The sequence below is a fragment of the Rhineura floridana genome, chromosome 18 (genome assembly GCF_030035675.1).
Source record: "Rhineura floridana isolate rRhiFlo1 chromosome 18, rRhiFlo1.hap2, whole genome shotgun sequence".
In the NCBI taxonomy this organism is placed as follows: domain Eukaryota; kingdom Metazoa; phylum Chordata; class Lepidosauria; order Squamata; family Rhineuridae; genus Rhineura; species Rhineura floridana.
Genome location: NC_084497.1, coordinates 23,765,293 through 23,791,735, shown reverse-complemented (window position 1 = coordinate 23,791,735; position 26,443 = coordinate 23,765,293). Strand labels below are relative to the sequence as shown.

The window sequence follows — 26,443 nt, the reverse complement described above, 5'->3', positions numbered from 1 at the left end:
TGGGGGTGATCTTTAGCTGGCCCTTGACACCCAGGAGACACGAGCGGGGATTTGAACTCGCAGACTCTGGACTCCCAGCCAGGCTCTCCTCTCCACTGTGCTATACCAGCTGCCCACCTCAGACATAGCATGCCACTTCTGTGTGTGTGTTTTAATTAGTTCTGATAGTTTTTGGATGGAGCCGCCTTGTTCATGGGCAGTATACCTCTGAAGAGCTGCACAGGCAGGCTGCCCCCTTCACATCCTGTCTGTGTGATTGGGCTTGGGCGATCTTTGCGATTGGGATTGGGCAACTGTGGGGTTGGGCTTGATGGCCTTGTAGGCCCCTTCCAACTCTACTGTTCTATGATCTTCCTACGGCCACCTGGCTCGGACACCCTTGGTTGCTTCTCAGTTAACTGGCTGGCGTGGTTGCTCTTTAAATAAACTGTCCAGGAGGTGGTGCTGTGATGCTATCCAAATTTAAACCAGAGTGTGGAGAGGGAGACCCGAATCACCCACATCACGCCTTGCGTTCGATTGATGGGGATTCTCGATTTGGAGGCGTCCTCCTCTGCCGCCGCCTCTGGCTTACTGCTGTAACCAGTGGTGTGTTAAAAAGAGGGGACATTAATGAGAAAAAAGAAATCCCTTGCTCACGCTATTTGGTTTAATCCCGCCAATCCCAGACCCTTTGAGAAAGCTGGAGTAGGAGCATAGAAAGCTGCCTGATGTTGAGTCAGACCCTTAGTCCATCTAGCTCTGCATGGTCTACACTGACTGGCAGCTGCTCTGCATTGTTTCAGGCAGGAGTCTTTCCCAGCCCTACCTGGAGATGCCCGGGATTGAACCTGGAACCTTCCGCATGCCAGGCAGATGCTCTGCCACTGAGCTGTGGCCCTTGGAAGGGGAATTTCCACCACAGGTAAGGCCGGCCTCTTAACGATACAGGTGACCCCCCTCTACGCTTCCCCTAGACCAGTGGCAGAGGACCCGTTTTGCATCAGAAGGCTCCAGGGTCATGGCGTCTGCAGTTGAGAAGGACCAGGTACCGTAGCAGGGGATGGGTGACACCTTGACATCCTAGAGAGCCAGAGAAGGGTCTGCTGCCTCCCCTGACGGAGGCAGTATGCCTCTGGATGTCAGCTGCTGGGATTCACAAACTGGGTGAGATGCTGTGGTGCTCTGGTCCTGCTTGCCGGCTTCCCACTGGGACATCTGGTCAGATGCGGGCTTGAGATGGTCCTTTGGCCGATCCAGCTAGGTTCTTCTTACATTCTTAGCATCAGGCCTGGCGGATGAGTGCGGCCCTCCCAGCCTTTCTAGCTGGCCCTTGGGACTTTCTCCAGGCATCACAGACATATGAAGAGCCTGTCTGCGGGATCAGGCCAGTGGCCCACCTAGTCCAGTGTCCTCACAGCAGACGCCCGGATGCCCCGAGCAGGACCTGAGCGCAACAGCGACTCTTCCCACCTGCCGTTGCCAGCGACTGGCATTCAGAAGCAGTCTGCCTCTGACTGCGGACGCAGGTGGCTAGTAGCGATCGCTAGCCTTCTCGGATTCGTGTAACCCTCTTTGGAAGCCGCCCAAAGAAAGCTCAGTGAATAAGAATGTGAAAAAGAGCCCGGCTGCTGGATCAAAGGCCCATCTAGTTCAGCCTCCTGTTCTCACAGTGACCAACCAGATGCCCCAAAACAAGAATTCTCTCCTGCGGTTTCCAGCAACTGATCTTTCACAAGCATCCTGCCTCAGACAGTGGAGGGCGAATACAGCCATCGAGGTTAGTTGCTGCTGATAGCCATATCCTCCGTGACTTTGTCTCATCCTCTTTTGAAGCCATCCTTAGGGATGGACGGGGTGTGTGGCCTGGCTGGAATGTGCCCTTGCTTTCTTGGATGGGGAGAAGCACACATAGAAACATAGCCTACTGCACAAAGGTAGTAGCTGTGTACGTTGCCCTGTCCATATTTTTGCCTCTGGCCCTGTCCATTGGTATGTGGACCCCGGTAGGGAGGTCTCGAAGGAATGCAGCCCTTAGGCTTCGGAAGGTTCCCCACCCCTGCAGCATGGGACTGGATGGTCAAATGGTCTGGTATAAGACTGTCCCCTATCTTCTCCACTGCATGATCCTGGAAGCAGACACGTCTATTATTTACTTTTATTCGTATCCTTTATAAAGTGTCTAAAATGTACTAAGCACTGCCCCTGCCCTTTGACAAGGGAGGCGGTTTTGCAACTTAAAAGCGGCAGGCTTTCAATCTGAAAAGTGAGACACTAAAGGAAAAGGGATGAGGAGGGAAGAGGAAAAAGAAGCAGTATGTAATTAATTTGTTTACCTCACTTCTGGCCCACTTTTCCTCCAAGGAGCTTTCAAGTGGTGGCTACGCTTCTCATGTTATCCACGCAACGCCGCTCTGAGCAGGTTAGGCTGAGAGAGGGTGACTGGCCCCAAGGTCACCCAGTGAGCTTTGTGGTGGGGTGGGGAGTTGAACCCTGGTCCCTCCAGGTGCTAGGCGGACACTCTTAACTTCTATATTAGCTACTTAGAATGGTCTGTTTGAAGGGAAGCAGCTCAGAGGGGAGAGGTAACAAGGCCAGGGATTCCTTCTCCATCAAGCCCAGTGTTGTCTACTCTGACCGGCAGCAGCTCTATAGGGTGTGCTGCTTCCCTTTCCTGCTTATTCTTTTTAACTAGGAAAGGCAGTAGCTCAGTGGTAGAGCATCTGCCTTTCGTGCAGAAGGTCCCAGGTTGAATCCCTGCCAACATTTCCAGGTAGGACTGGGAATGCCCCTTGTCTTAAACCCCGGAGAGCCACTGCCGGTCAGTGTAGACCACACTGAGGTAGGTGGGCCCATGGAATTGGCTTACGAAACTGTGTACGTGAGTCAGAATGGCAGAAAAGACGGGTGTGTTTGGAGAGACTGGCGCTGGCATACTGATCGCCGTGGAAATGTCGAAAACCAAATTTCAGAGTGGGAAAACGTGGAGCTTTGCGAACCAAAATAGAGAAGTTTGTCCATTCCTAGCTTCATCCCCAGGTTCAAAAGCCAGAACCTTAGTGGAATGATGAAATAGTTAACAGCCCCTCCCTCCCTCCCTCGCTCACATCATCTTTTCTTTGCCTCTCCCCTTGCTAAATAGCTATCCTGCATTCCTCGAGAACTATGTAGCAAGCCATTCTTTGTTAATAATATTTAACTTTCACTGGCGGCGTGCTCCTACTTAAGCTCCTGTTCAGGTTAGCTGCAGACGGCCCACAAATTTGTAAGTGTACCCGATGACACGTTAATAGGACGATCTGTCATATTGCAGCTAAACAATCCAGACGGTTCCGCAGACTGGCGAGGAGCGGCGTGGCGGCATTTTCCTCTCCTCACCCTCCCCGCACCCCTCCATAAACGGGAGTCTGCATGCAACCTTCTCTTAAGCATGTTTAGAGTTGAACTTTGTATGTCTTTGGCATCAAAACCTAAGCAAGTTCTGTGCCCGACATCTCCAAGTGGAACAACGAAATGAAATCAAATGAATCTTCATCGCTCAGAGCCATGGGCTACCACAATTCATCACGTGTGAAAGGAAAATAAAAATGCATACTCAAATACAAGTCATGTTTCAACAAACAGTTCAACAGCATACAGTAAAGGGACGACAGCACTAAATTTCAAATAACATTTCATCTCCCGAGTGAAAGATACACTGACCCACCCCATGACTTAGTGGATAAGTATAAGTGGAACAAATTATGGTAGCATCAGTACTTTTTAATGCCCTCCCCTCCCTCGCAAAAGTGTGTTGCAAACTCTCTTGCTGCAGGGACCTTTTCCCACAACCTCAATTAGATCTGTCTGCTCAAGAACCCCAGTTTTGTTTCATGAGCATCACCCTGTGAAGTTTGTTGTGGGATGATCTAACTGTGCCCAGGCACGTTAAAAACATACAGGTTCGAAATGGCCTTGACAGAGTGGAGAAAAACTTGGATGGGAACAAAATGAAATTCCACAAACAAATGCAAAGTGGTGTTGATTAACAAGGGAGGGCCCATAGCTCAGTGGGTAGAGCATCTGCTTTGCATGCAGGAGGTCCCAGGTTCAGTCATTGGCACCTCCAGGTAGGACTGGGAATGTCCCCTGCCTGAAGCTCTGAAGAGACGCTGCCGGTCAGCGTAAACAATACTGAGCTAGATGAGCCAAAGGCCTGACTCACAGTAGGGCAGCTTCCTATATTACTAACCTGAACATGAGCCTGCAGCGTGGTGTGACTGCAGAAAAGGCTAATACAATTGCAGGCTCCAGTAGACTCTGCAGTGGTGATGGAATGGGCAAAATGGAGGACTTCACGGGTTCAGTCTCCAAAGACATCTCCAGACAGGCCTGGGAATGTCCCCTGTCTGAAACCCTGGAGAGCTGCTGCTAGTTCATGTCGACAGTACTGAGCTAGATGGACCAATTGGATTGACTCGGTACAAGGCAGCTTACTGTTTTCCAAAAAGACAGTTAACCAGCTTCACAGAGGACAAGTCTGTTGATGGTGGAGAGGCTAGGCAATTTTAGACTGCTGTCTTAATGGTCCTTCTGGGGACACCCTCTTGAGATGGTCTGACTTCCTTCAAATTGGAGTAAGGTAGCCCTGCTGCATTTGGGGTCCCTCTTGCTGAGTGGGGCCCCGGAGGTCTGCCCTAAAGTCCTGCTTTTCTGGCACCTGTGCGTGCATCCTGCTTGCTTCCCCCTTCTGATATGCTTCTAATTCAGACCCTGGAAAGATCTGCCCTGTGGACTTAGTGAGTCAAAGAATGGGGAGAAATTGGGTTCAATTCACATTCAAAGGTGAACTACATGATTCGCACTTTCCAAAGGAAAATGTGAACCGAAACACAGGCCTCCTTTGAAATTTGCACCTCTCCAAATGTTACAATGTGAAATTCTCCAGTCCAGTAGCGTGTACAGAAATGCATCGATTAGCGTGCGTAAAAAGACACTGTATTCATAAAAAGAACATACAGAAATGCATTATATTGGGGGAAATTGCTTTGCAAAAATGTGTGTCCTTGGGTGCATTGCAGACAAATGTGCTTATATCAGGATGGGTTTGCACCAAAATGCTGATGACTTTTCACAGGGACTTAAAAAAAATATCACAAACCGGTGTGGAGAAGTGAACTTGAGTTTGGAAACATGAGAAACGGCAATTGTCAGATTTGCTTTCCAGTGCCCTTCATTTTTTAATGTTCAGGGGGCATATGCGTAATGGTGCCACATTTGCACAGGGCTCTCCGCTGAAAAGAGGTGATCCCTTTGAGATTACGAAGAAGAGGATTTGGAAGGGTAGGTGGGAGGGACTGTGGAGAGAGAAGTTTCTTGATTTAAATTTTCTTTGGCACAGGGGAAAGATTCCACTTATCGGGCTGTCTCCCTTTAATAGGAGTCTGAAAAGACCGGTCCTGACAGCTCATTAGAAGGTGATCCCTCCCTCTTTGAATGGTTCTCCCTCCCTCCCTCCCTCCCTCCAAGTTAATGGGAAACTTTCCCACAAAACTAGTATTTATTTGCTGAGGTGCAACCAAGGAAGCTTTTGCCGATCTGCATCTGAAGGGAAAAGAAGGCAAGAGAAGAAAATTCGTGAAGCAGAAGAAAATTCAAGAAGGAACTGCAAGAGAACAGAAAAAAATCAGGACGCTTGTGTTTGGAATTAATAGGATCCAGGCAGAAAAGATTTATCCCCCCCCCCCCCCCGCCGGGTGGAAGGGATTGCCGAATTGTTTATTCTCGGTTGCGGCAAGGACATTTTAGTGTGTCCGGAAGAAGAATCAGAGAGTTGACTTTGAACTTCTTGAGATGTGGGAAGCTGATGGCTTTGAGGTCCTTCTAAGGCTTGAGCATCAACAAACATGAAGTTTTCCAGTTGGTAAGGAAGGGACTTTTTAGCTGGTTTCGAGGTGGATGGACAGTGCTGAGTGGACAGCTTTGGAGATCCTCTGGGCCAGGAGGTGAACGTTCTCACTGAACAGCAAAGAACAACCATTTATGTGTCTTTTTTGTTCATTCTGCTGTTAGTTCCTTGCATGTGATTTCCTCCCATATTCTCTCCCCATCCCCCTGCAAATCTGAAGCTTGAGGTTTTGAAAACCTTTGGCAAGGATGGAGATTTAAATGTGAAAGTTTGGAAAGGTGGCCGTTCCCGTCAAACAGCCACTTAGATTCTGGGTTTTGGTCTTCCCAAAGTGCTATTGCCAAGGAGGAACTTCAAAGTGTGCGTCCTTCTGGCTGAGTCTACTTTGATTGGCCATCCATTCAGAAAGGTGCACCAAATTTGTTTGTGGCGATCTTTTGCTGCTGGCAAACGGACTCAGTTGGAGCAAACAGAAATAACATCTACATTGTGTTTTGCTTTTCAAGAGGCGAAGCAAAGTAAACCACATCTTCCTTTCCCTCCAAGACTTTTTTTTCTGTTTTTCATTTTGATTTCCATCTCTGGAGAGTGTTTCCCTCCTCCCCCCCGCCTCTCGTAGCTTTCTGTCCAGAAGATGTCCACCAAAGCCAAGATAAGATGCTGGACTTGGCTTATTTTAGCTGCCTTGGTGTGCCAAGAGTTTGCCCGTTTCCGAGTCGCGGTGGCCAGAAAGGAGCGGAAGAAGCTGAAGGATCCAAATCAGTACACGGAGCCCTTCAACACGACTCTTTCCAACAGTGAAGAGCTAGACGCTCATTCCAAGGTAGGTCTCCAAACAGATATACTTGTTTCAATGTATTTCTCTCTATTTCAGTCCCTCCTTGTCGAACCCCTAGAATCAGGTGGAACAGTATCTCCTTCTCCCCCAGCCATCTCTGTTTCATCCTCAGAACAGGGCTGTGAGGCAGCGCACTTGGATTCTCATTTCACAGATGGGGAAAACTGAGGCAGGCAGAAAGTTAAGGCACAGAGCAAATAATCTAAGAGCAGGCAAGCCCAGGGGCAGGAGTAGGTAGATCAGCCCACTTCCATTTCCATGTCAGTTTTGTGTGTGTGTGATCAGAATTCGGTCTCTGCTGCAGTTTTTTTTTTAAATGCACAAAAAGTCACATTAAAATTATATGCATTGTTTATTTATTTATTAGTTTTATATCCAGTCCTTCCTCCCAGTAGGAGCCCAGTGTTGAGCACATGCTTTCATCTAAAACATGCACTTGGCAGGCATGTCCTCCTAAAAAATATGACACTGTATGCATTTCTCCCCCATAAAACAGCATTTTTGTATGCACTGGAAAAGTGCGCCATCCGTTTAGTTAACCAGGTTCTGATCTGTTTCCTAAGTCAGGAAACTGCAAATTAGGACAGAGACCAGTTCACGTTAAAAAGGAATGAACAAAATTTTCCTCCATCCCAACAATGGGTCTCCTCCATGGGTTCAATAATAATAATAATAATAATAATAATATCCCACCCTTCCTTCCAAATTCAGCAGACCCTGGGCATAGCTGCATCTTGGGTTGTCCAAATTCATGGAGGCAATTGCCATGAGGTGTAGTAAAGACTACTAGTAAAGATGATGGGAGATGTAGTCCCAACACCGGCTAAAGGGCCACAGATTTCCCGTTGCTGCTTTAGATGAAAAAAGTCAACCACAGAGATACAGGCGCTTAATTGTTACTGGTTGTAGCCAGCTGAGAATTAGACCCATTGAAATTCTCAGACCCGAGTCAGTCATGCCCATTAACTTCAGTGGGTCTGTTCTGAGTAGGATTAGTGTTGGGTGCATCTTTGTGAGGACCAAGAATACAGCTTTGTTTTCAGTGGCAGATTTCATTCATTCATTCGTTAACATGCAAAATCCCCAAAGCGGTTTACATAAAACCCAATACTGTTATACGCACATAACGTGATTGCCAAAATTGCAAAGGAATGCGTCATTAAAAGCAGAGCATCCATCAATAAAGCATAATGGAATTTCAATAAGTAATAAAAGAGCTGTGCCATCAATCTTAGGAGCCAGGGAAAGCCTGCTTAAACAAGATGGGTCTTCGGGAGGTGGATGTACCAGAGAGCAGGTGGAATCCTGACCGTTCACTGGTCATGATGACTCGAGCTGAGGACAATTGGAGTGCCACAGGTCCCCCATCGCCCATTCCCAGACGTTGGAGACAATTGTCACGGGGCAGGCGTCTCCATCATGCCTTTATAATCCGACTGATAGGGACAAGAACATTTGCCACTTTTGGTATCTCTAGTTTCCCTTTTTTCCCCCAGGCTTCAGTTCAGTTCTACAGATTTTCTGCATTAGTTTGCTTCTTTCTTTTTTTAAGTCCTCAGGAAAATTAATCAGCAGACATTTCTCGCAACATACACTTCTTTGCACTCCGCTTTGCCCAACAGACACATATTTGCAAGCAGTGTCTCATAACGGAATACCTGGTTTTGCATTTTCTTTATACCGACACGTGCATTTCGATGTGAATTTCCACTGAATATATGCATTTAATTTTGTACATGTGACTTGGTTGGAGCACTGCGTCACAGGATTTGGAGAGGAAAGGGTCTAAGACCTGCTGACTCCCTGGATGACTACACTACACCCTGCTTGGGTGGCTGTAAAAAAAGGTTAGATCTAGAGGAGGATCAACCTGTCTCCTGCCTCCACTGCTGGAGGCAGCAGTGCCTCTGAATGCCAGTCGCTGGGGGGGGGAGAGTGGCTCTTACCCTCAGGTCCTGCTTGTGGGCTTCCCATTGGGGCATCTGGTTGGCCACCATGGGAACAGGAGGCTGGACTAGATGGGCCCCTTTGGCCTGATTCATCTGCAAGGCTCTTCTGACATTCTTAATAAAGCTTGTGTGGTGATGATCAGAATCTTAGACGGGAGGAAGTGGCTATTTCCAGCATGCTGACTGCTTGTGAAAGTCCCAGAGGCATCTGCAGCAAAGGACATTTAAAGCACATGCCCCACCCAAGAATCCTGGGAACTGTAGTTTCTTATGGGTGCTGGAAGTTGTAGCTCTGTGTGGGGTAAACTACAGCTCCCGGGATTCTTTGAGGGGTGTGTGCTTTAGATGTTCTTTAAAAATATGGTAGGTGTACGCAGCCTGTGATGCAAGATAGCCTGTTTTAATTTATTGCATTTTTGTCCTGGTTTTCCCTCCAAGGAGCAGAATACAAAAGTTTGCCTCTGCTCCCTTTGAGCCTCACAACAACCCTGTCAGATAGGTTAGGCCGGGAGTGAGAGCAACATGCCAAAGGTTGCCCCCGGAGGCTCATGGTTGGACAGGGTTTTGAACCTGGGTCTCCCCAGTCCCGGTCTGACACCCTAACCATTACCCTGTACTGTTTCTTGGCAGCTTGCTTTCAGCAAAAGGCGGTCCTCGTATGAGGAACACAGGAAGTCGCTTTCTGCCAGGTCAGACAAGGGGTGGTAAGCCGGCTAAGTCCTACTCATAGTAGACCCATTGAAATGAATGGGTCTTAGTAATTAGGTCTATTAACTGCAATGAGTAGGGCTGGGCAGTGTCTCTATGCCAATATTCTCTGCTGAGGGGGCTCACTTGGACAGCAAAGGGTCTCTCCAATGCTGTCCTGCCTGAGCCTTTCTCATTTGAGATGCCGGAATTTGAACTCGGGACCTTCTGCATGCAAAGCAGGTCCTCTTTGGCTGAGTTATGATGACCCCCCCCAAACACTGTGAAGTTGATAACCCACCCTGGACTCCTACTAGGAGCAAGGGTGGGATATAAATCTAATAAATAAATAAAATAAAATAACCCCCTGCACAGTCCTGTGTCTACTCAGAAGCCAAGTCTGAATGGCTGCAGTGGGGCTAACTCCCAGGTAAGTGGGGCTAAGGGTAGTTATTCAGCATTAGACCTACTCAGAGTAGACCCAGTGAAGTGAACAGACATGACTCGTGTCGGTTCCTTGCTCTGAGTCAGACTTAGTTGGATGCAATCTTTGCTGTTGCAGCCCCACCATTAGTGCTCCTTGGAGTAGACCCATTGAAATGAATGGGCCTGAGTTAGTCACATTCAGTGGGTCTGCACTGAGCAGCGCTAGCTCTGGATGCAATCGCCAGGCTTCCAACTCTCCGTCCTGCATGCAGCCCACGGGTGGGGAACCTGCACCACTTCAGATGATGGACTAGGACTCCCATCGGCCCTGACCCCTGGCTGGCGGGGCTGATGGGTTCTGGAGAGCAGAGCTGTCTGGAGGGCTGCAGGTTCCTCACCCTTGATCTGGACCAGGGGTTCTTCAGTGGAGCATGAAGACCCTTGAGAGTGTGCCTAGAAACCTACGGCGCAAAGGTAATATTTGCACATGTTGCTCCACCCCCTTTGCCTCTGGCCTTGCCAGTAATGTGGCAAATTCAGAACGGCAGGGTCCCTTCACAATAGCCACAGCCAGACCCCTACCCTCCTTTTTATCCTTTGCTGCTGGCTTGAGAAAGATCCTTGTTCATGCCTTCTCCCACAACAACAGGCATCCCTAGGAGCCAACCAGCATGAAAAGGGAGAGTGTTAGCTACTGAAGAGAGTCTTCTCAGTGGCTGACTCTCCTCCTTCCACTCTGATTAGCTCCAATCAGCAGGGAAGGGCAAGGACGACTCTTTTCAGTGGCCAACAGACTCCCCTCTTCATGCTGATTGTCTCATAGGATGCTGGAGATGTAGTCTTGTGCGCCACCCGAATCTCCGAGCAGTGAGAGATCTCCAGGGGTCCCTGAGCTTGCCCAGGGTTTGGTTTCCTTGGAAAGAAGGTCAGCGGAGTCTGTGGTGCCTTTATGAAATATGGTTTGTTTATTTACACACATTCCAACCTGAGCTTAGGATGGAGGGGTTCAAAGCATTAGTGGTCCAATAGATCTTGCTTTTTTGTCAGGCTTACAGGAGGCATCCTAAAGCCATGGTGCAGAGAGCCAGCCTCTCTGCCTGCCTCCAGTTCCCAGCCTTTCCTCCAGCTAAACTAAAAACACAAGCCTCTGTTTTGGCCCCCAGAGTGGGGGGCTCTCCTGAAGAGTTTCAATAACAATAGGATATCTCTGGCCCATTTTCCACTTAACGGGCACTTGGAAGACCCATTAGCCCACCTGGCCACTCTATTCGGCTAACAAGGAGACTCATCTCACCAACAAAGCAGGCCTCTCAGCTACAGAGCCCAGCTCCAGGTGCAAGGTTCCAAATCAGATGTTGGAAGGGGACTCCTAGAAATCATCTATCTCAACCCCAAACCCATAACAATAGGGACCCTGCTGGGACCTTGCTCTTCAAAAAGTAAAGGGTCTAAGACACCCCCCTGAAACCCTGTGTGACTTATGCTGCTGGGCCCTGCCCACCACTGGCATATGGCCCTCAGAAGGTTGCCCAGAAAAGAATGCGGCCCCCAAGCTGAAGAAGGTTCACCGCTCCTGCTGTACTTGCAGAGTTCACATGCTCCACAACTGGCTTATTTATTTTCAGAAGGTATGAAGTGTGTCACCTGGAATAGCTAAGTGGGAAATGAAGCGGCGATCCGTATAGATAAAATTAGGGGGTGTAGCTCAGCTGCAGAGCATCTGCTTTGGATGCGGAAAGTTCCTGCCATCTGCAGTGAGGGTCCGGAGAGAACTCTAGAGAGGGCTGCTGCCAGTCAAGGTTGACAGTATTGCATCCAACTTAGAAGTCAGCTGCCTATGCTGCGAAAGCAGGTGCGCCACCATGAAGCCAAATTGCCCCCCCCCCGGAGGACCGTTTCCACATCCTCCACCACTGCCTTTTGCAGCAGACCTCACAGCCTTATTTAACAGCACCCCACAGCCGCCGTCGCAGGAGCGGGCGACTCAACGATTGATGCGGCCCACAGAACAATCTGTGGCTTGCCTTGTCTCCAGGCGGGGGGGGGGGGAATGGGGACGGTGCAACCCGTAATCCACGATGCCGAGGGGCGTGACCGCTGAGATGCAACACTTAATACCCCTTATAGACACTTTGTTCCTAGTTAGGGTTTTAAAATCATGAGAAGTGTCATTTCTGTAATCTGTGGATGTCTGCGCAGGGGCTTAATAGCAGGCAATTACCCCATTGTGGTTAATTAGCTAATAGGAGCTAATTACCCTCCTGGGGGTGGGAAGAGAGAGATTTTCCCCTCCAGACAGCAGCTCAGAGACAATTGCTGCCTTTCTCTCTCTGCGCAATTAGGAGTGTGTGTGTCACTTAGCGGGGAGGGAGTGGCCTTTGATGGCGTGGTAAACAGCTTTTGTCTAAATCTGCTGGTAAGTTTTCTGGGTTTTGGCTGAGCCGTGGGGTTGACTGGGAGGGAGATTGCTCATGCAGAAAGAGGCACTATTTTGGGGGGGGGAGGACTAGCTATGGAAAAATGGGGTGCTTCCTTACAGCCCCAGGGAGGGTAGCATCTGTCAAATTCCCTTTCATGCTTTTCCAATCTTAAATTTGGCTCCCCACATCAGTCAGTCTGGGTTCCTTTTTTCTTTAAAGCTCCCGTGAAAATACGTCCCCACTTTTGTGCGAATTTTTCCGACCGTACACGTTTTCGTAGGCGTTCCCCCCCCCGCAAGATTATATGTGTTTGCAAAGCGGTTCTCATGCATGGAATCTGTTGATATGCACACTTTGCTCTAGTACCGTGTATGGAGTTTTGTACACGTCGCTTGGCTGTGGGGGTTCCTTGCAAAATTCGGAGGGCCATAGCTCAGTGGCAGAGCACCTGACTGGCATGCAGAAGTTCCAGGTTCAATCCCCGGCGTCTCCAGGTAGGCCTAGGAGAGACGACCTGCCTGAAATCCTGGAGAGCTGCTGCCAGCCAGTGTTGACAATACTGAGCTAGATTGATCTGAATCATTACAAAGGTGCAGCTGTATAGCTCAGGCGTAGAGAATGAGCTGTGCATGCAAAAGCTGTCAGGGCCAATCCCCAGGTAGCGTCAGGAAAGTTGAGGTAGTTTTTGCCAGACAGTGTGGACAATATTGAGCTAGATGGCCAGCTGGCTTGACTGGGGAGATCAGGCAGCTTCCTGTGTAACTTCTGCAGAGCAATGGGCAAGGTTGTTTATTATTTATTTGTTTGTTTATTATTTGGTTTATATCCCACCCTTCCTCCCAGCAGGAGCCCAGGGTGGCAAACAGAAGCGCTAAAAACACTTTAAAACATCATAAAAAACAGACCTTAAAATATTTTAAAACAATGTTAAAAACATTTTTTAAAAAAGCTTTAAAAACATCTTTTAAAAAGGGTTAAAAACATTATAAAAAACATATCAGCAAGCAATTCTAACACAGACGCAGACTGGGTATCCACTTAAAAGGCTTTTTGAAAGAGGACAGTCTTCAAAAGGCGCCGAAAAGATAGCAGAGATGGCGCCTGCCTAATATTTAAGGGGAGGGAATTCCACAGGGTAGGTGCCGCCACACTAAAGGTCCGTTTCCTATATTGTGCAGAACGAACCTCCTGATAAGATGGTATCTGCAGAAGGCCCTCACCTGCAGAACACTGATCGACTGGGTATATAAGGGGTAAGACAATCTTTCAAGCTGTATAGGGCTTTGTACACCAAAACTAGAACCTTGAACTTGGCCTGGTGGCAAATGTGCAGCCAGTGCAATTCTTTCAGCAGCGGGGTGACATGTTGGTGATACCCAGCCCCAGTGAGCAGTCTCGCCGCCGCATTTTGCACCAGCTGCAGCTTCCGGACCAACCTCAAGGGCAGCCCCACATAGAGCGCATTACAGTAATCCAGCCTGGAGGTTGTTCAAAGAGCAGAAACACCAATCAAGAGCAGAAATAACAATATTTTTTCTTTTTTTAAAAAATGGAGCTTTCAAACTTGGCTCAGCGTGTAATGATTGCCCGGGCGTGGGAAAGAACGCAAAGTCCTGAGCAAAGCCCTTGCTCATTGCCAGTCTTCAAGAACCTCAAGCCGGAGAGCAATTTCGAAGGGTTCTCTTTTGTGTCGGCCACAGAGAAACCACGCAAGGCTGGCGGTCGTCTGCTGCTGCTGGTATCCTTAAGTTACAAATCCCTTTCGGAGAGAGGCAGGCAAGCCGCTCCCCGCTTTCCTTACCAGCAGCCAGTGTGACTGACAGCTAAAATGAATGTTCTGTCCTTGCGGTATTATTATTTAATTACTATGGCATGCATGAGCAATCCCGGGAATAAGCATGGAAGCCGCTCACTGTGCATCTTGGCAGGAGTCGATTCCAGCAGCCAAAGGGAGACGCTTGCAGACGGCTTGGAGATGGCTGGAACTCGTCTCTGAGGCTACCAGTGGCGGTTGGCAACGCCATGTCAGTAGGGCAGTGGAACCCACTCTGGGTTTAAAGTCCCAGCTTTCAGCACCTTGGACAGCTCCTTGAAAGTTCAGAGTAAAACCCGGAGCGGATTCCACTGCCCCACTGATCATCAGCCACCACCGCTGTGTGCAGTTCCGGTCACCTCCCACCAAAAAGGTTATGGGACAGCTGGGAAAGGTTTGGAAAATGGCAACCAAGACGATCAAGGGATTGGAACGTTGGGGGGCGTTTTAGTTTAGAGAAAAGGTGAGTGGCATGATAGAGGTGTATAACGTTACACAAGGTGTGGAGAAGAGAAAAGCTTTTCGTCCTCTCACAGAACACTAGCACCCGTGGGCATCCGATGAAGCTGAATGTTGGGCGATTCAGGACAAGACAAAACAAAGGGCTTCTTCACGCAGTGCATAGTTAACCGGTGGAATTCGTTCCCACAAGAGGCAGCGATGGCTGTCGACCTGGATGGCTTTGAAAGAGGGTTGGACAAATCCATGGAGGGGAAGGCTATCAGTGGCCACTAGCCACAATGGCTGTGTTCTGCCTCCACTGTCGGAGGCAGTATGCTTCTGAATGCCAGTTGCTAGGAATCAGAAGTTTGCTGCCCTGGGCTCCTGCTGGGAGGAAGGGCGGGATATCAATCAAATAATAATAAAGAAAATAAGTGGGGAGAGTTGCTATTGCACTCAGGTCCCGCTTGTAGGCTTCCCATTGGGGCATCCGGTTGGCCACTGTGACCAGATGCGCCTTTGGCCCGGTCCCGCAGTCAGGCCCTTTGTATGTCCTAATGAGAGCGTGACTTTTCAGCCCTATCACGGCCTGCTTGGGAAAATCTCTGCAGCTTTGAAAGTAGTTTATCCTGGCATGGGGGTGGTTTTCCTTCAAGAAACGCAAGCCCAAAGCCCTCCTTTGGAAAAGTGGAACCTGAAACATGAGCTGAGGCAGGGGACCTCAAAGACAGGTCCTGCATGCGGCCCTCTGTCCCTCTCTTATCGGTCCTCAGAACTACAGGCTACACCCCTTACTGCCCCTGCTTTTCATTCTCAAGTGTTTTTACTTGGAATGAGTCCTCGAAGTCTGACAATGACCCTGGTCGTTTGCTGGTCTGGATGGAAGGTAGAGGTGGGTGTATAGAAACTACCCTACTGTACAACAGGAAAAATGTGCATTCATTGCTCCACCCACTTTTGCCTCTGGCTTTTCCCGCCACTGGTTGGTGGCCCCTGGAAGCTTGCCCTGCAGGGAATGCGGCTTTCACACTGAAAAAGATTCCCCTTCTCTCATTTTGAGGATGGACCTTTGGTTGGGAGAACTAATGGTAGACTGGGGTCTGAAGGCACATGAGGCCAGCTCCTTGCTGAAGCTAAGCAGGGTCAAGTCTGGTCAGTGCCTGGATGGGAGACCACCTGGAAACCGTATGTAAGCTGTCTTGGGTGTCTATCATGAAAAGAAAAAAAATGGACATGGGCTGCCTTCAAGTCGATACTGACTTATGGCTACCCTATGAATAGGATTTTCATGGTAAGCAGTATTCAGAGGGGTTTCCCATTGTCTCCCTCTGAGGCTAGTCCTCCCCAGCTGGCTAGGGCCTGCTCAGCTTGCCACAGCTGCACAAGCCAGCCCCTTCCTTGTCCACAACTGCCAGCTGGGGGGCAACTGGGCTCCTTGGGACTATGCAGCTTGCCCACGGCTGCACAGGTGGCAGGGCACGTAACCCCTGAGCCACTCCCTGTGGGGGTGATCTTTAGCTGGCCCTTGTCACCAAGGAGACACGAGCGGGGATTTGAACTCACAGACTCTGGACTCCCAGCCAGGCTCTCCCCCCCAGTGTGCTATACCAGCAGACCATAAATGTAATAAATAAATAAATATATGGTAAACCTATAGCGAATTGATCCTCTGGGTACTGATCTGTACATAGGCAAAATGGCACCATTCACACAGGCAGACACAACCTTTGAAAACTGCTTAGAGCAGTGGTGCCCAATCTTTTGGGAAATGGATGAGGGTCTTGGCAGAAATACGATTAAAAATCAGTCTGAATATTTTGCACAGGCATGCCGCAGACCACTAAAATGAATCTTGCAGACCACTGATGGTCCACGGACCACAGTCTGGGAACCCCTGGCTTAGAGGTTTTGTTTTAAGTAGGGTACACATTTTATTAAATAATAAAATAAAACAAATACACAAGAGAATTGGAGAAACCCAAAGATTTGCAGAAAAGGGGAAAAAAACCTACAGAGGGGAACCCCCCCCCCCAATGCCAGTGAGGACTGATTGTGTTCAGTGAGCACAGCAACTATCTGGGAGAGGGTGGTAAACTTGAAAATTGGCAGGGATGAAATGGCATCTCATGGACAGTGGCATGGCTGGCTTTCTGGAAACCTGAACATTTCCGTTGCAGGTCACACTTGCGGAAACTTGACTTTTGGCGGGCGCGTTTGTGGCTGGAGAAGTTGCTTGAGAATTATTTCACCCCACCCCCAAAAATGTTTGTTTTAGAGATAGCAGTTTGGGATCCTGTAAAATAGTTTATTCCTGATCTCGTCCTCAGGATGTCTGCCTGACCTGAGGGTGCATTTGACAGTTCCAACATTGACACTAATTACTCAATTACCGTGGAATGCACAAACACTCTCTTCGAAATGACTCAAGAACCCCCTTCCTTTCGCTCGCAAGGCAGACAGCTGCTATTCTGCAAGCCCCCGCCGGGGGTGAAAGAGTGAGGAGCGGAGGTGGCTGAGCCAGGGTTCTCCAAAGGGTGGCCCACGGGCCTGATGTGACCTCAGGGGCCGCTAGGAAAGATATTATCTAGATGTGAGAAAGGAGAGACTTCACACTTTTAATGCCCTTTGTATTTTGCCGGTAATAAATAGCGCGTGGATTTACATGTAACGATACCTAAATGGGAGTTTTGCTGGATCAGATGGAAGGATCCATCTTGGCCAGCGCCTTAGGTTGCAGCCAACTAAGTTCTATTCAGAGTAGACCATTGAAATTAATCAACTTTAGCCAGCCATGCTCATTCAATGGGTCTACTCTGTGAGAGAACTAGAAAAGGTCCTCAAATGCAAAGATGTATCACTGAACGCTAAAGTCAGGACCATTCAGACCATGATGTTCCTGATCTCTATGTATGGATGTGAAAGTTGGACAGTGGAAAAAAGCGGACAAGAGAAAAATGCTACAATCTGCCCTGTGACCTGGTGAAGAGCAGGTTGGAAATACAATTGCGACGGCTACTAAATTAATAGTTGCATCCAACTGAGTTCTACTCAGAGTAGATCCACCGAAATGAATAACTCGTGCCTGTTAATTTTGAGGGGTCTACTCTGAGTAGGACTAACATTGGCTGCAAGCCAACAACAACAATAATAAAGTTATTATTATTTCGATGTATGATCCACCCTTCACCATCGGATCCCTGGGCAGGTTGCAACCATTTAAAATTATTATTATTATTATTATTATTGATAAGGGACAGGCAGCTGAGAGAGATCTCTTAGAAAGGATTCTCTGACTCCGCTTCTAAATACCAAGCTGATACTGAATTGAGACCTTTCTTGAGGGGGGGGACTTGAAGGGGGGGAACTCTCAACGAGGCTCTTAGTTTTCCAGACCATCCAGTAATTCTGGTTTGAGTGTTTCTGATTTCCTGTTTCAATATATATATGTTTTGTACCCACACCCTAACCTGAGAGAGATCCAAGCCCCATCCAACCCCCTCTTAGATAAATCCCAACATGTGCCAATATGCATTCTTCTTTTCACATTTTGATACATTCTTTCCAGCGTGTTCTCTCTCTCCCCCCCCCTTTCATTAACAAGCCCAGATTCCAGGAGGTGATTCATTAAAGCTCCCGAGTTGACAGGTCCTTCCTTGGAGGGGCTCCTGTGACTTGAGGGCTTGTCTCATTCCCCCTGTCGATGAGGGAACCTTGGCAAGAGGAGGCGGTGTGGATGGGCTGGGAGTCTGCAATCACCCAAAGATTTCTCTTCTGACAAGCAATCGGTGGGGCAGGGGGCACCCAATGATGGGAGGACCAAATGGGCTCAGAAGTCAGTTTTGATGGGGAGAGGTAACCCCTGTAAGGCAGAGGAGGGTAGTCTGTTAGGGCAACCCTTTCAGCTCTATGACTACGATTATCCACTCACTCCAGAACCGGCGGAATTACCTACCCTCAGAGCAGGTGCCCGTTGCTTCCCTGCAAGACTCAGGTCTCTGGGCTTGTCGCCTTTCAGTCAGGAGGACTAGCCCCAGTGTTCCCTAGCTGTGAAATGGGATTTTACACTTAAAATCACTGTTCCTTAAAACCACAAGTAAAACATTTGAGGGTGAGTGGGTGGGGAGGAGGCTCCATCTAAACTTTTTGGGGGGTATGAGCGAAGACTACTTTCAATTTTGTAGCTGAGTTTCCTACATCTGGTGACATTGCATGGGTCAGCACAGGAAAAAAGTGTTCTGTGGCTATTAAAATTCTGGAGAACAGTGCCTTAATGGTTAATAGCAGGGGCAGACAGAAGGGTAGATCAAGATCTACTGGATCTCTGTATATGATTTCTGATTCCTCATTCAACAAGAAAAAAAGGCTTCAGTTTTATGCACAATTACTTGCCTAATCCATGGACAAGCTGTATGTTACTTTGAGCCTCAGTATTCCCTAGCTGTAAAATGGGCCTTAATACAAGAGTGCGGACACAACTTGCTGTTTCTTAAAATTCAGAGGTCTTACTAATAATACATCTGCCATGGCTATCCTTGTGCTAGTTGTTTCCCCTCTCCCCATGCCTCACATTCCTCCCATTTTTTAAAAATAATTTTTCCTCCTCAAGCATACATGTGATTGTAAATTTCGGTGAACAGAAAATGAAAAGCAAATAAGTATCAATTAAACCATTCTGAAATCTGAATTTCTGAATTGCAAAATGTGATTTTCAGTTTGGGAGACTCCTGTGGGGAAATTTAAGGATCCGTCCAGCTAAGAACGTTCAGCCCCCAAATGCATTGCCTCTTGTCTCAGAGCCAGGATCCAGTTCTTATAGGTCCTAGGACAATAATGCAATGGAGGTTGGTGGCCCTGATGTCAGCAGGGCAGTGAATCTGCTCCGGGTTTTAGTTTGAATGGTCAAGGAACTGTCCAAAGTGCTGAAAGCAATTCCACAAACAGGTTCAGCACTGGACAGGTCCTTGAAAGCTCAGAGTAAATCCTGGAATGGATTCACTGCAGCTGACATTGGAGCCATCAGACTTCACTGCAAAAATGGGGCATTGCATGTTAGAGAAGACATAGCATTGTATATGGCATCACTTAGTTGATGGCAAGCAGATGCCAGTGGAATGGGGGAGGGAATCTAACCACACCAAACCCCTGCACCCCCCATACTCCCTAGATCTGCTCCAGAGGGGCCTCCCAAGCCTCAACAGCAAATTTAGGATGGGGGTAGGTCTCCAAGAATAAGTGAAAATGGCTTTCCTCTCTGTTCTGTTGAAGGAAGCCTTGCTCTCAGCTGAGCAACACTGTTGGATATATTGTGCAATGAGAAGTTAATGTGCAGACCGAGCAGCCTTTGTCCACATTCACCAGGGCTCGTGGAGAATGTGCCTGCCATCCCTCCATGAAGAGGGAACTCCGCACATTTCCTAGTCCATATATGTCATCTCCCAGAGGCCTTGGGGAACGTGCATACCTTGAGTGCATTTTGTACATTCTCCGGCCAATATGCATAATCTCCGACGGGCTTTGGGGAAAGTGCACATTCCCCGAGACTTGCTGGAGATTATGTATAGCGACTGGAAAATCTGCACAGTCATTCCCTCTTCATGGACAGATTGTGTATGCGCTTTCTGTGAGGCCTGGCGAATGTGCACAATGGCCAGTTGTTCTGGACATTACCCACCCAACTGACATGACCAACATATTCACCCACCCATACATAAAATTGGCTGTGGATAAAAGACTCACAATGCCCTCAATCCTTCTTCTTCTTTTCTTAGATGCTAGAGGCCCCAGACCCCCGCATCACTGACCCGCGTCGGACGTGGATTTCATTTGTACATCGTCCCGATGATGGCAGCAACTCCAAAAAGAAATGCAAAGGGAAAGATACGAAATTAGTAGGTTATCCCTGGAAGCATTTGCTCGCCATTGCAATCATTATGATCACAAGTAACGATAATGGTTTGTAGCCGGCTAAATCGACCCACTGAAATGAATGAACCGTCATGTTCATTCACTTCAGTGGGCCCCCTCTGAGTAGGAATAGCATTGGAGACAACCTAATAATAATATTAATAATTATGAACAGAGACTCCCCTATGAGGAAAGATTGCGGCATTTGGGGCTTTTTAGCTTAGAGAAAAGGCAAGTCAGAAGTGACGTGATAGAATCAGATAAAGTTATGCCTGGCATGGAGAAAATGGACAGAGAAACATTTTTCTCCCTCTCTCCTAACAGTAGAGCTCGGGGACATCCGATGAAGCTGAATGTCAGAACACTCAGGACAGACTAAAGAAATGTCTTTCTTCACACAGCACACAGTTAACCTGTGGAACTCACTCCCACGAGAGGCAGTGACGGCCACCAAATTGGATGGCTTGAAAAGAGGATTAGACAAATTCAATGAGGATCAGCCTGTCCGTGGCTGCTAGTCATGATGCTGGAGGCGGGATGCCTCTGAAAGCCAGTTGCTGGAAGTTGCAGGGGGAGAGAGTTGCAGTCACGCGCAGATCCTGCTTGTGGGCTTCCCAGAAGAGGCATCTGGTTGTCCCACTGTGAGAACAGGATGATGGACTACATGGGCCATTGGCCTATATCCAGGAGCCTGTTCTTATGCTCTTATGTTAATAATAATAATAATAATAATACCTGGTTTCCTCTATTTCTGCTGTTCAGAGTGCGAGTTCCGATGCCTATGTAACCAAAACAGCACCGTCCATGCACAGGAAGGAGGAATCAGTGGGCTTGGGGGTGGGGGAATCCCACGATTTGCAGAAGTACAAAAACATTGGTGGGGTGGGGACATGCAATTCCCTGCTTGTCCATTCAGAAGTAATTCCCTTGAACTCGATGAGCCTTACTCCTAGGTAAGGGCGTATACCATGTGTGGGGGAACCTTGGGCTCTCCAGATGTGGCTGAACTGCAACACCCATTATTTATTTATGTATTTGTTAGATTTATATCCCGCCCTTCCTCCCAGTAGGAGCCCATTAGCCCTGGCAAGCATGGCCAGTGGACTGGTAGTTCAGTAACATCTGGAGGCCACAGGTTCCCCACACTTGGTGTACAGGACTGCAGTCTAAGTGCATGTGTGTGTGCGCGTATGTGTCGGAACATTGTGTTCCCCTGTGGTTGGTACATGTTCTTTTTGCAAGTCGCCGATCTCCAGCTCTGTGTCTTGCATCTCCATTTCGAGGATCTCAGGCTGTTGGGAAGGGGCCACCTCATAAGAAAACAGGAAGGGCCCAGCTAGATCAGGCCAAAGGCTAATCTAGTCGTGTAAACCGCTTAGAGGTTTCCTGCAGTCAAGTGGTCTATACATTTTGTTAAATAAATAAATAAAAAGAAATAGTCCGTCATTGTGGTTCTCACAGTGGCCAACCAGATGCCTATGGGATGCCCACAAGCAAGACCTGAGTGCAACAGCAATGCTCCCCACTTGTGATTCCCAGCGAGTGGTGTTCATAGGCCTACTGCCTCCAGCAATGGAGGTTGAACATATAGCTATCATGGTTGGTAGACATTGATGGCCTTCTCCTCCTCTGGCAGAACATCACATGATTTGCCTTCAGAACATCCCCAAATTCCGTCCCTGGTGTCTCCAGTTAAAAGGATCTGTGGTTTTTGTCTAAATGGATCTGCCTAAGATCTTACAGAGAGATGATCTTGGGCGCAGTGGACCTGTCGCTTCTGACCCAGCGTAGGACATTTGTCCTTGTTTACAGCGGATCAAAATAGATGGCACCTTTAAAACAGGCTCATGTTGAAGCCCACCTTTGGGGCCTGTGCAAAATGGAAAGACCATGAAAAGCAGAGATTGCAATATTGGGATTATGGAATTCCCTCCCGTTAAATATCAGACAGGCACCGTCTCTGTTGTCTTTTTTGGCGCCTGCCGAAGACCTTCCTTGTCCAACCAGAGACCTTTCCCAGTCCGCATGCGTACTGGAATTGTTTTTCAGATGTTTTTGTCCTTGGGGTGTTGGCTGCTCTGCGCTCCTTTGGGAGGAAGTGTGAGATGTAAATAAATAAATAAGTGTTTGCCTCGGGATGTTTCTGACAGTCTTCTCCTCTCTCCTGTCTTTTTAGAGAGGGCTTGTTGGACCTCCGGGCCCCCCGGGACCTCCGGGACCTCCTGGTGCCCCGGGGGCGGAAGTCACTCAGGAAATCTTATTGCAGGAGTTTAAGGAGATGTTAAGAGGTAAGTAGGTCCTAGAAAGGCCCGTCTCCTTCAAAGATCAGCAAGCGTCTTTTTCTCGCAAGCTGCCTCCCGCATTTCACCTTTCTCGCCATCATTTGTGACTTGGTTAGAGGGGCTGTTGATTTCAGGTGTAAAATGCCTGTTGCAAAGAAAAGCCTGTCAGTGGCTTTCCTTTATGGCCCTGGTATTGGGACAGGGGTTCCCAAATGGTGGTCTGCGAGATCCATTCAGGTGGGCAGCAGTGGGTCTGCGAAGAATCAATTGTAGTACAAGAACGTGCAGTATAAGAAATGAATGAAGCGACGCAAACACAGTTTAAAACGTCTTGTTAAAGACATTGAAGAATTCAATATGCTGGGGAAAGGGCCGTAGCTTGGGGCAGAGCACCTGTTCTGTGTGCAGAAGGTCCCACATTCAATCCCCAGTGGCATCTCTGGGTGGCACTAGGAAAGTCTCTCTGGAGAAATCACTGCCGCTCACTGTGTACAATACTGAGCTAGACAGACCAGGGCTCTGACTCAGTATATGGGAGCTTGTAATGTTCCTGTCTAGCACCATGCAGGAAAATCATGAACCCTTGGTAGTTTTCAAGTGGTCTGCGGACAAAACGTTTGGGAGCCGCTGCTTCGGACATTGTAAACGCCTGGTTACCTGGGAGTAAGCATGGAAGGCTCTGTCAATTTCACTTCACCCATTTTTCCGTTCGGTCCTCCACGGATTCTCCAGCATTTTAATGAGGATTTCTCTTGACGCACACATTTGAGTATGCAGTTTTGACTCGTGTGCACGTTTTTTGCAATCTCTCCCAATATAATACATTTTTGTACGTCGCTCTCATGAATCAGTGTGTTTTGATGCACGCTTGTATCTAATATATGCCTTTTTGAATACACCGTTCAGCCGGAGAACTGCATTGCAAAATTTGGATAAGTGGGAATTTTGTAGGATGGTTTTTTTCCCCCCAATTGTCATCTTGTTTTGGAAAGTGAGAATTTGATAAATTCGGATTTAAATATGAAGTGCATCCAATTTCTACCCCCGTCCCTACCTGGGAGCAGTAGTGTAGTGGCAAATTCAGAAGTGCAGGGTCCCTTCATGATAGTCACAGCCACGCCCCCCTCACTCGCTTGCTTGCTCTCCATCTTCATATCCACACTTCCCGCTCACACCTTCTGCCACAACAACAGATGTCCTTAGGAGCCAGTCAGCATGACGGGAGAGTGTTAGCTACTGAGAAGAGTCTTCTCAGTGGCTGACCCACCTCCTTTCACTCTGATTGGCTCCAATCAGCGGGAAAGGACAAGGAGGCAAATCAGTGGCTAACACACTCCCCTTTCATGTTGATAGGCTCAAAGGATGCAGGAGACTTAAGGATCCTGTTCCCAAAAAAGTAAGGGGTCTAAGGTCCCTTTGAGACCCCAGGCAACTACACCCCTGCTCAGGAGTGAGCTCCACTGACCACAGAATTGAATTGCAAAGCATTGTTCCTTCCATTTCCGATGTTCAGGCTAGGAACTTTCACTAGAGATTGCAATGCTTAGCCACCAGCATCTCTGCTGGATGCAATCATGTCATTTAAGAGCCTGCAGAAAAGGGTTTTTTAAAAAAACCAGTGTGGCAAAGCGGTTAGAGTGTTGGGCTACAACCTGGGAGACCAGGGTCCAAATCCCCACTGCACCATGAAGCTTGTTGGGTGAGTCACTGGCTGTCACCCTAACCTACCTTGCAGGTTTTGTTGTGAGGATACAACTGAAGGGGGGGGGACGATGTTTGTATGCCACCTTGACCTCCTTGCAAGAAAAGTGGGATATCAATGCAATCATACAAATAAATTAGCGAATGCTCTCTTCCATTCCAAGTGAGGAAATGGAAATGGACTGTCCTCAAGTCAATTCCGACTTATGGCGACCCTATGAACAGGGTTTTCATGGTAAGCGGTATTCAGAGGGGGTTTCCCATTGCCTTCCTCTGAGGCTGAGAGGCAGTGACTGGTCCCAGGTCACCCAGTGAGCTTCATGGCTGTGTGGGGATTCGAACCCTGGTCTCCCAGGTCATAGGCCAACACCTTAACCATTACGCCACACTGGCTCTCCCTCTATAAATACTCTAAAACATCATAAAAACAGACTTTAACAGATGTATCTAACAGAAGAATGGAAATGGACTGCCTTCAAGTCGATTCCGACTTATGGCGACCCTATGAACAGGGTTTTCATGGTAAGCGGTATTCAGAGGGGGTTTACCATTGCCTCCCTCTGAGGCTGAGAGGCAGTGACTGGCCCAAGGTCACCCAGTGAGCTTCATGGCTGTGTGGGGATTTGAACCCTGGTCTCCCAGGTCACAGTCCAGCACCTTAACCACTACGCCACACTGGCCCAAGCGAGGAAGAGAACCAAAAATCCAAGGGCCAACGGCAGAGAGTAAGATGGCTTTCTCTACTTTGTTCCTTTTCCTACAGAAGCCACCGAACGGCGGGCCTCTCCCGCTTTGCCAGCCCATCCAAGCGAGGCGCCCCCGTTGCTGCTCTCCCTGGAGGATCTCTCTCCCTATCGGCGAATAGAGGAGGCTTTCCACTGCAAACTGAAAGGCCAGATAGTGGTGGATAAGAAAACTTTGGTGGAACTCCAGAACTTCCAGATGGTGAGGAAAGGGATGGCTTGGCTGGCGTGTGTGCTTGGTGCCTTTCGTACGGGCGTAGGAGGCTGACTTGCCCCAAGTCAGGCCGTTGGTCCATCTAGCTCTGTACTGTCGACTGGTAATCTGAAATCCAGTTCTCGACATTCCCGCAGCAACCTGAGGGTGTAATGCAATTTTCTCCAAATAAACACTTTTTTTTTTTTTTTTTTAGCAAGCAATTTCTCCACAGGTAAGGCATGTTTGCGTGTGAGTTTCAGCAATAGGTTCATTTTAATTATTTATTTGTTTAAAATATTTCTGTCCCGTCCTTCTACCCTAGAATAGGGCACACAGGGCGGCTTACGGTAAAATCAAACATGTACACAATAAACATTGTACACAGTAGAGATCACAAAAACATTAAAATAAAAGACATAAAATGCAATTAAAATGCATAAAATACAACACACACACACAGATAGTTTTCAAAGCAACAAATACACATATATACATTTATATAGGGAGTGGTACTCACATTTTATGCACACTTTATCCTTATCTGTTATTATTTTTGGTAAAGATCGCTTGGTTGGCGAACCACATTGCAGAATTCGTGCAAGTGCACGTTTTGAAGGAGGGCTGTGTTTTGGTCCTCGTATTGTTTCAGAAAGGGTACATTTGATTCAGCTTGAAATGCTAACTGAACCAAATTTCCCCCCTGTTCCTATCCCCACCCACCCTGGGCAGCTTGTAAGTAAACAGACAAGTGGGTGCTGACAATAGGAAGGCCAAGACTGCTGGGGCCTAATAGACCAGCCTCCTCTGCTTTGTTGGAGAGAACCTTGCATCTCTGATTCACAGGTATGCATGGATGTGTTGACGGGAGCAGAGCCTTTTCGAAGGATAATCCCGGTGCCACTCTAATTGGCGCAGAGAAGGAAGCTGAAGACATCTTAATAGCCATCAGTGCGTGGGCCGGAGCCATCATGGAGGGAATCAGTTACTTCTTAATTACGTTTGGCGGGTTCCTGGTGCCTGCCCATGCCAACGGGCGACTGTGTGCCAGCTCTTGTGAGCCTGAGCGGGACCTGTTTGGTGCATGAACGCAGCGCCGTGTCTGCGGCACAGCTGTGGGCGCCAACAGCGTGATGAGAGGGAATTGTCTCAGGGCAGCGAAAAGGGAAAATAGGCCCTT

The 26,443-nt window shown here is 48.2% G+C and overlaps 1 protein-coding gene across 2 annotated transcripts in view; it reads left to right on the top strand.

Annotated features, from left to right (window-relative positions):
* The first annotated feature begins 807 nt into the window (after positions 1–807).
* C1QTNF12 (C1q and TNF related 12) overlaps positions 808–26,443 on the top strand; it is a 40,155-nt gene continuing 14,519 nt past the window's right edge. Inside the window, exons 1-4 of one of the 2 annotated variants that reach the window (XM_061601485.1) lie at positions 810–6,689; positions 20,209–20,328; positions 22,521–22,632; positions 25,091–25,272. In XM_061601485.1, coding sequence (XP_061457469.1) covers positions 6,501–6,689; positions 20,209–20,328; positions 22,521–22,632; positions 25,091–25,272 — 603 coding nt within the window. In that variant the 5' untranslated portion in view covers positions 810–6,500. Of the gene's footprint in view, positions 6,690–20,208; positions 20,329–22,520; positions 22,633–25,090; positions 25,273–26,443 lie in introns of both variants that reach the window. The other variant, XM_061601486.1, reaches the window with a different exon arrangement.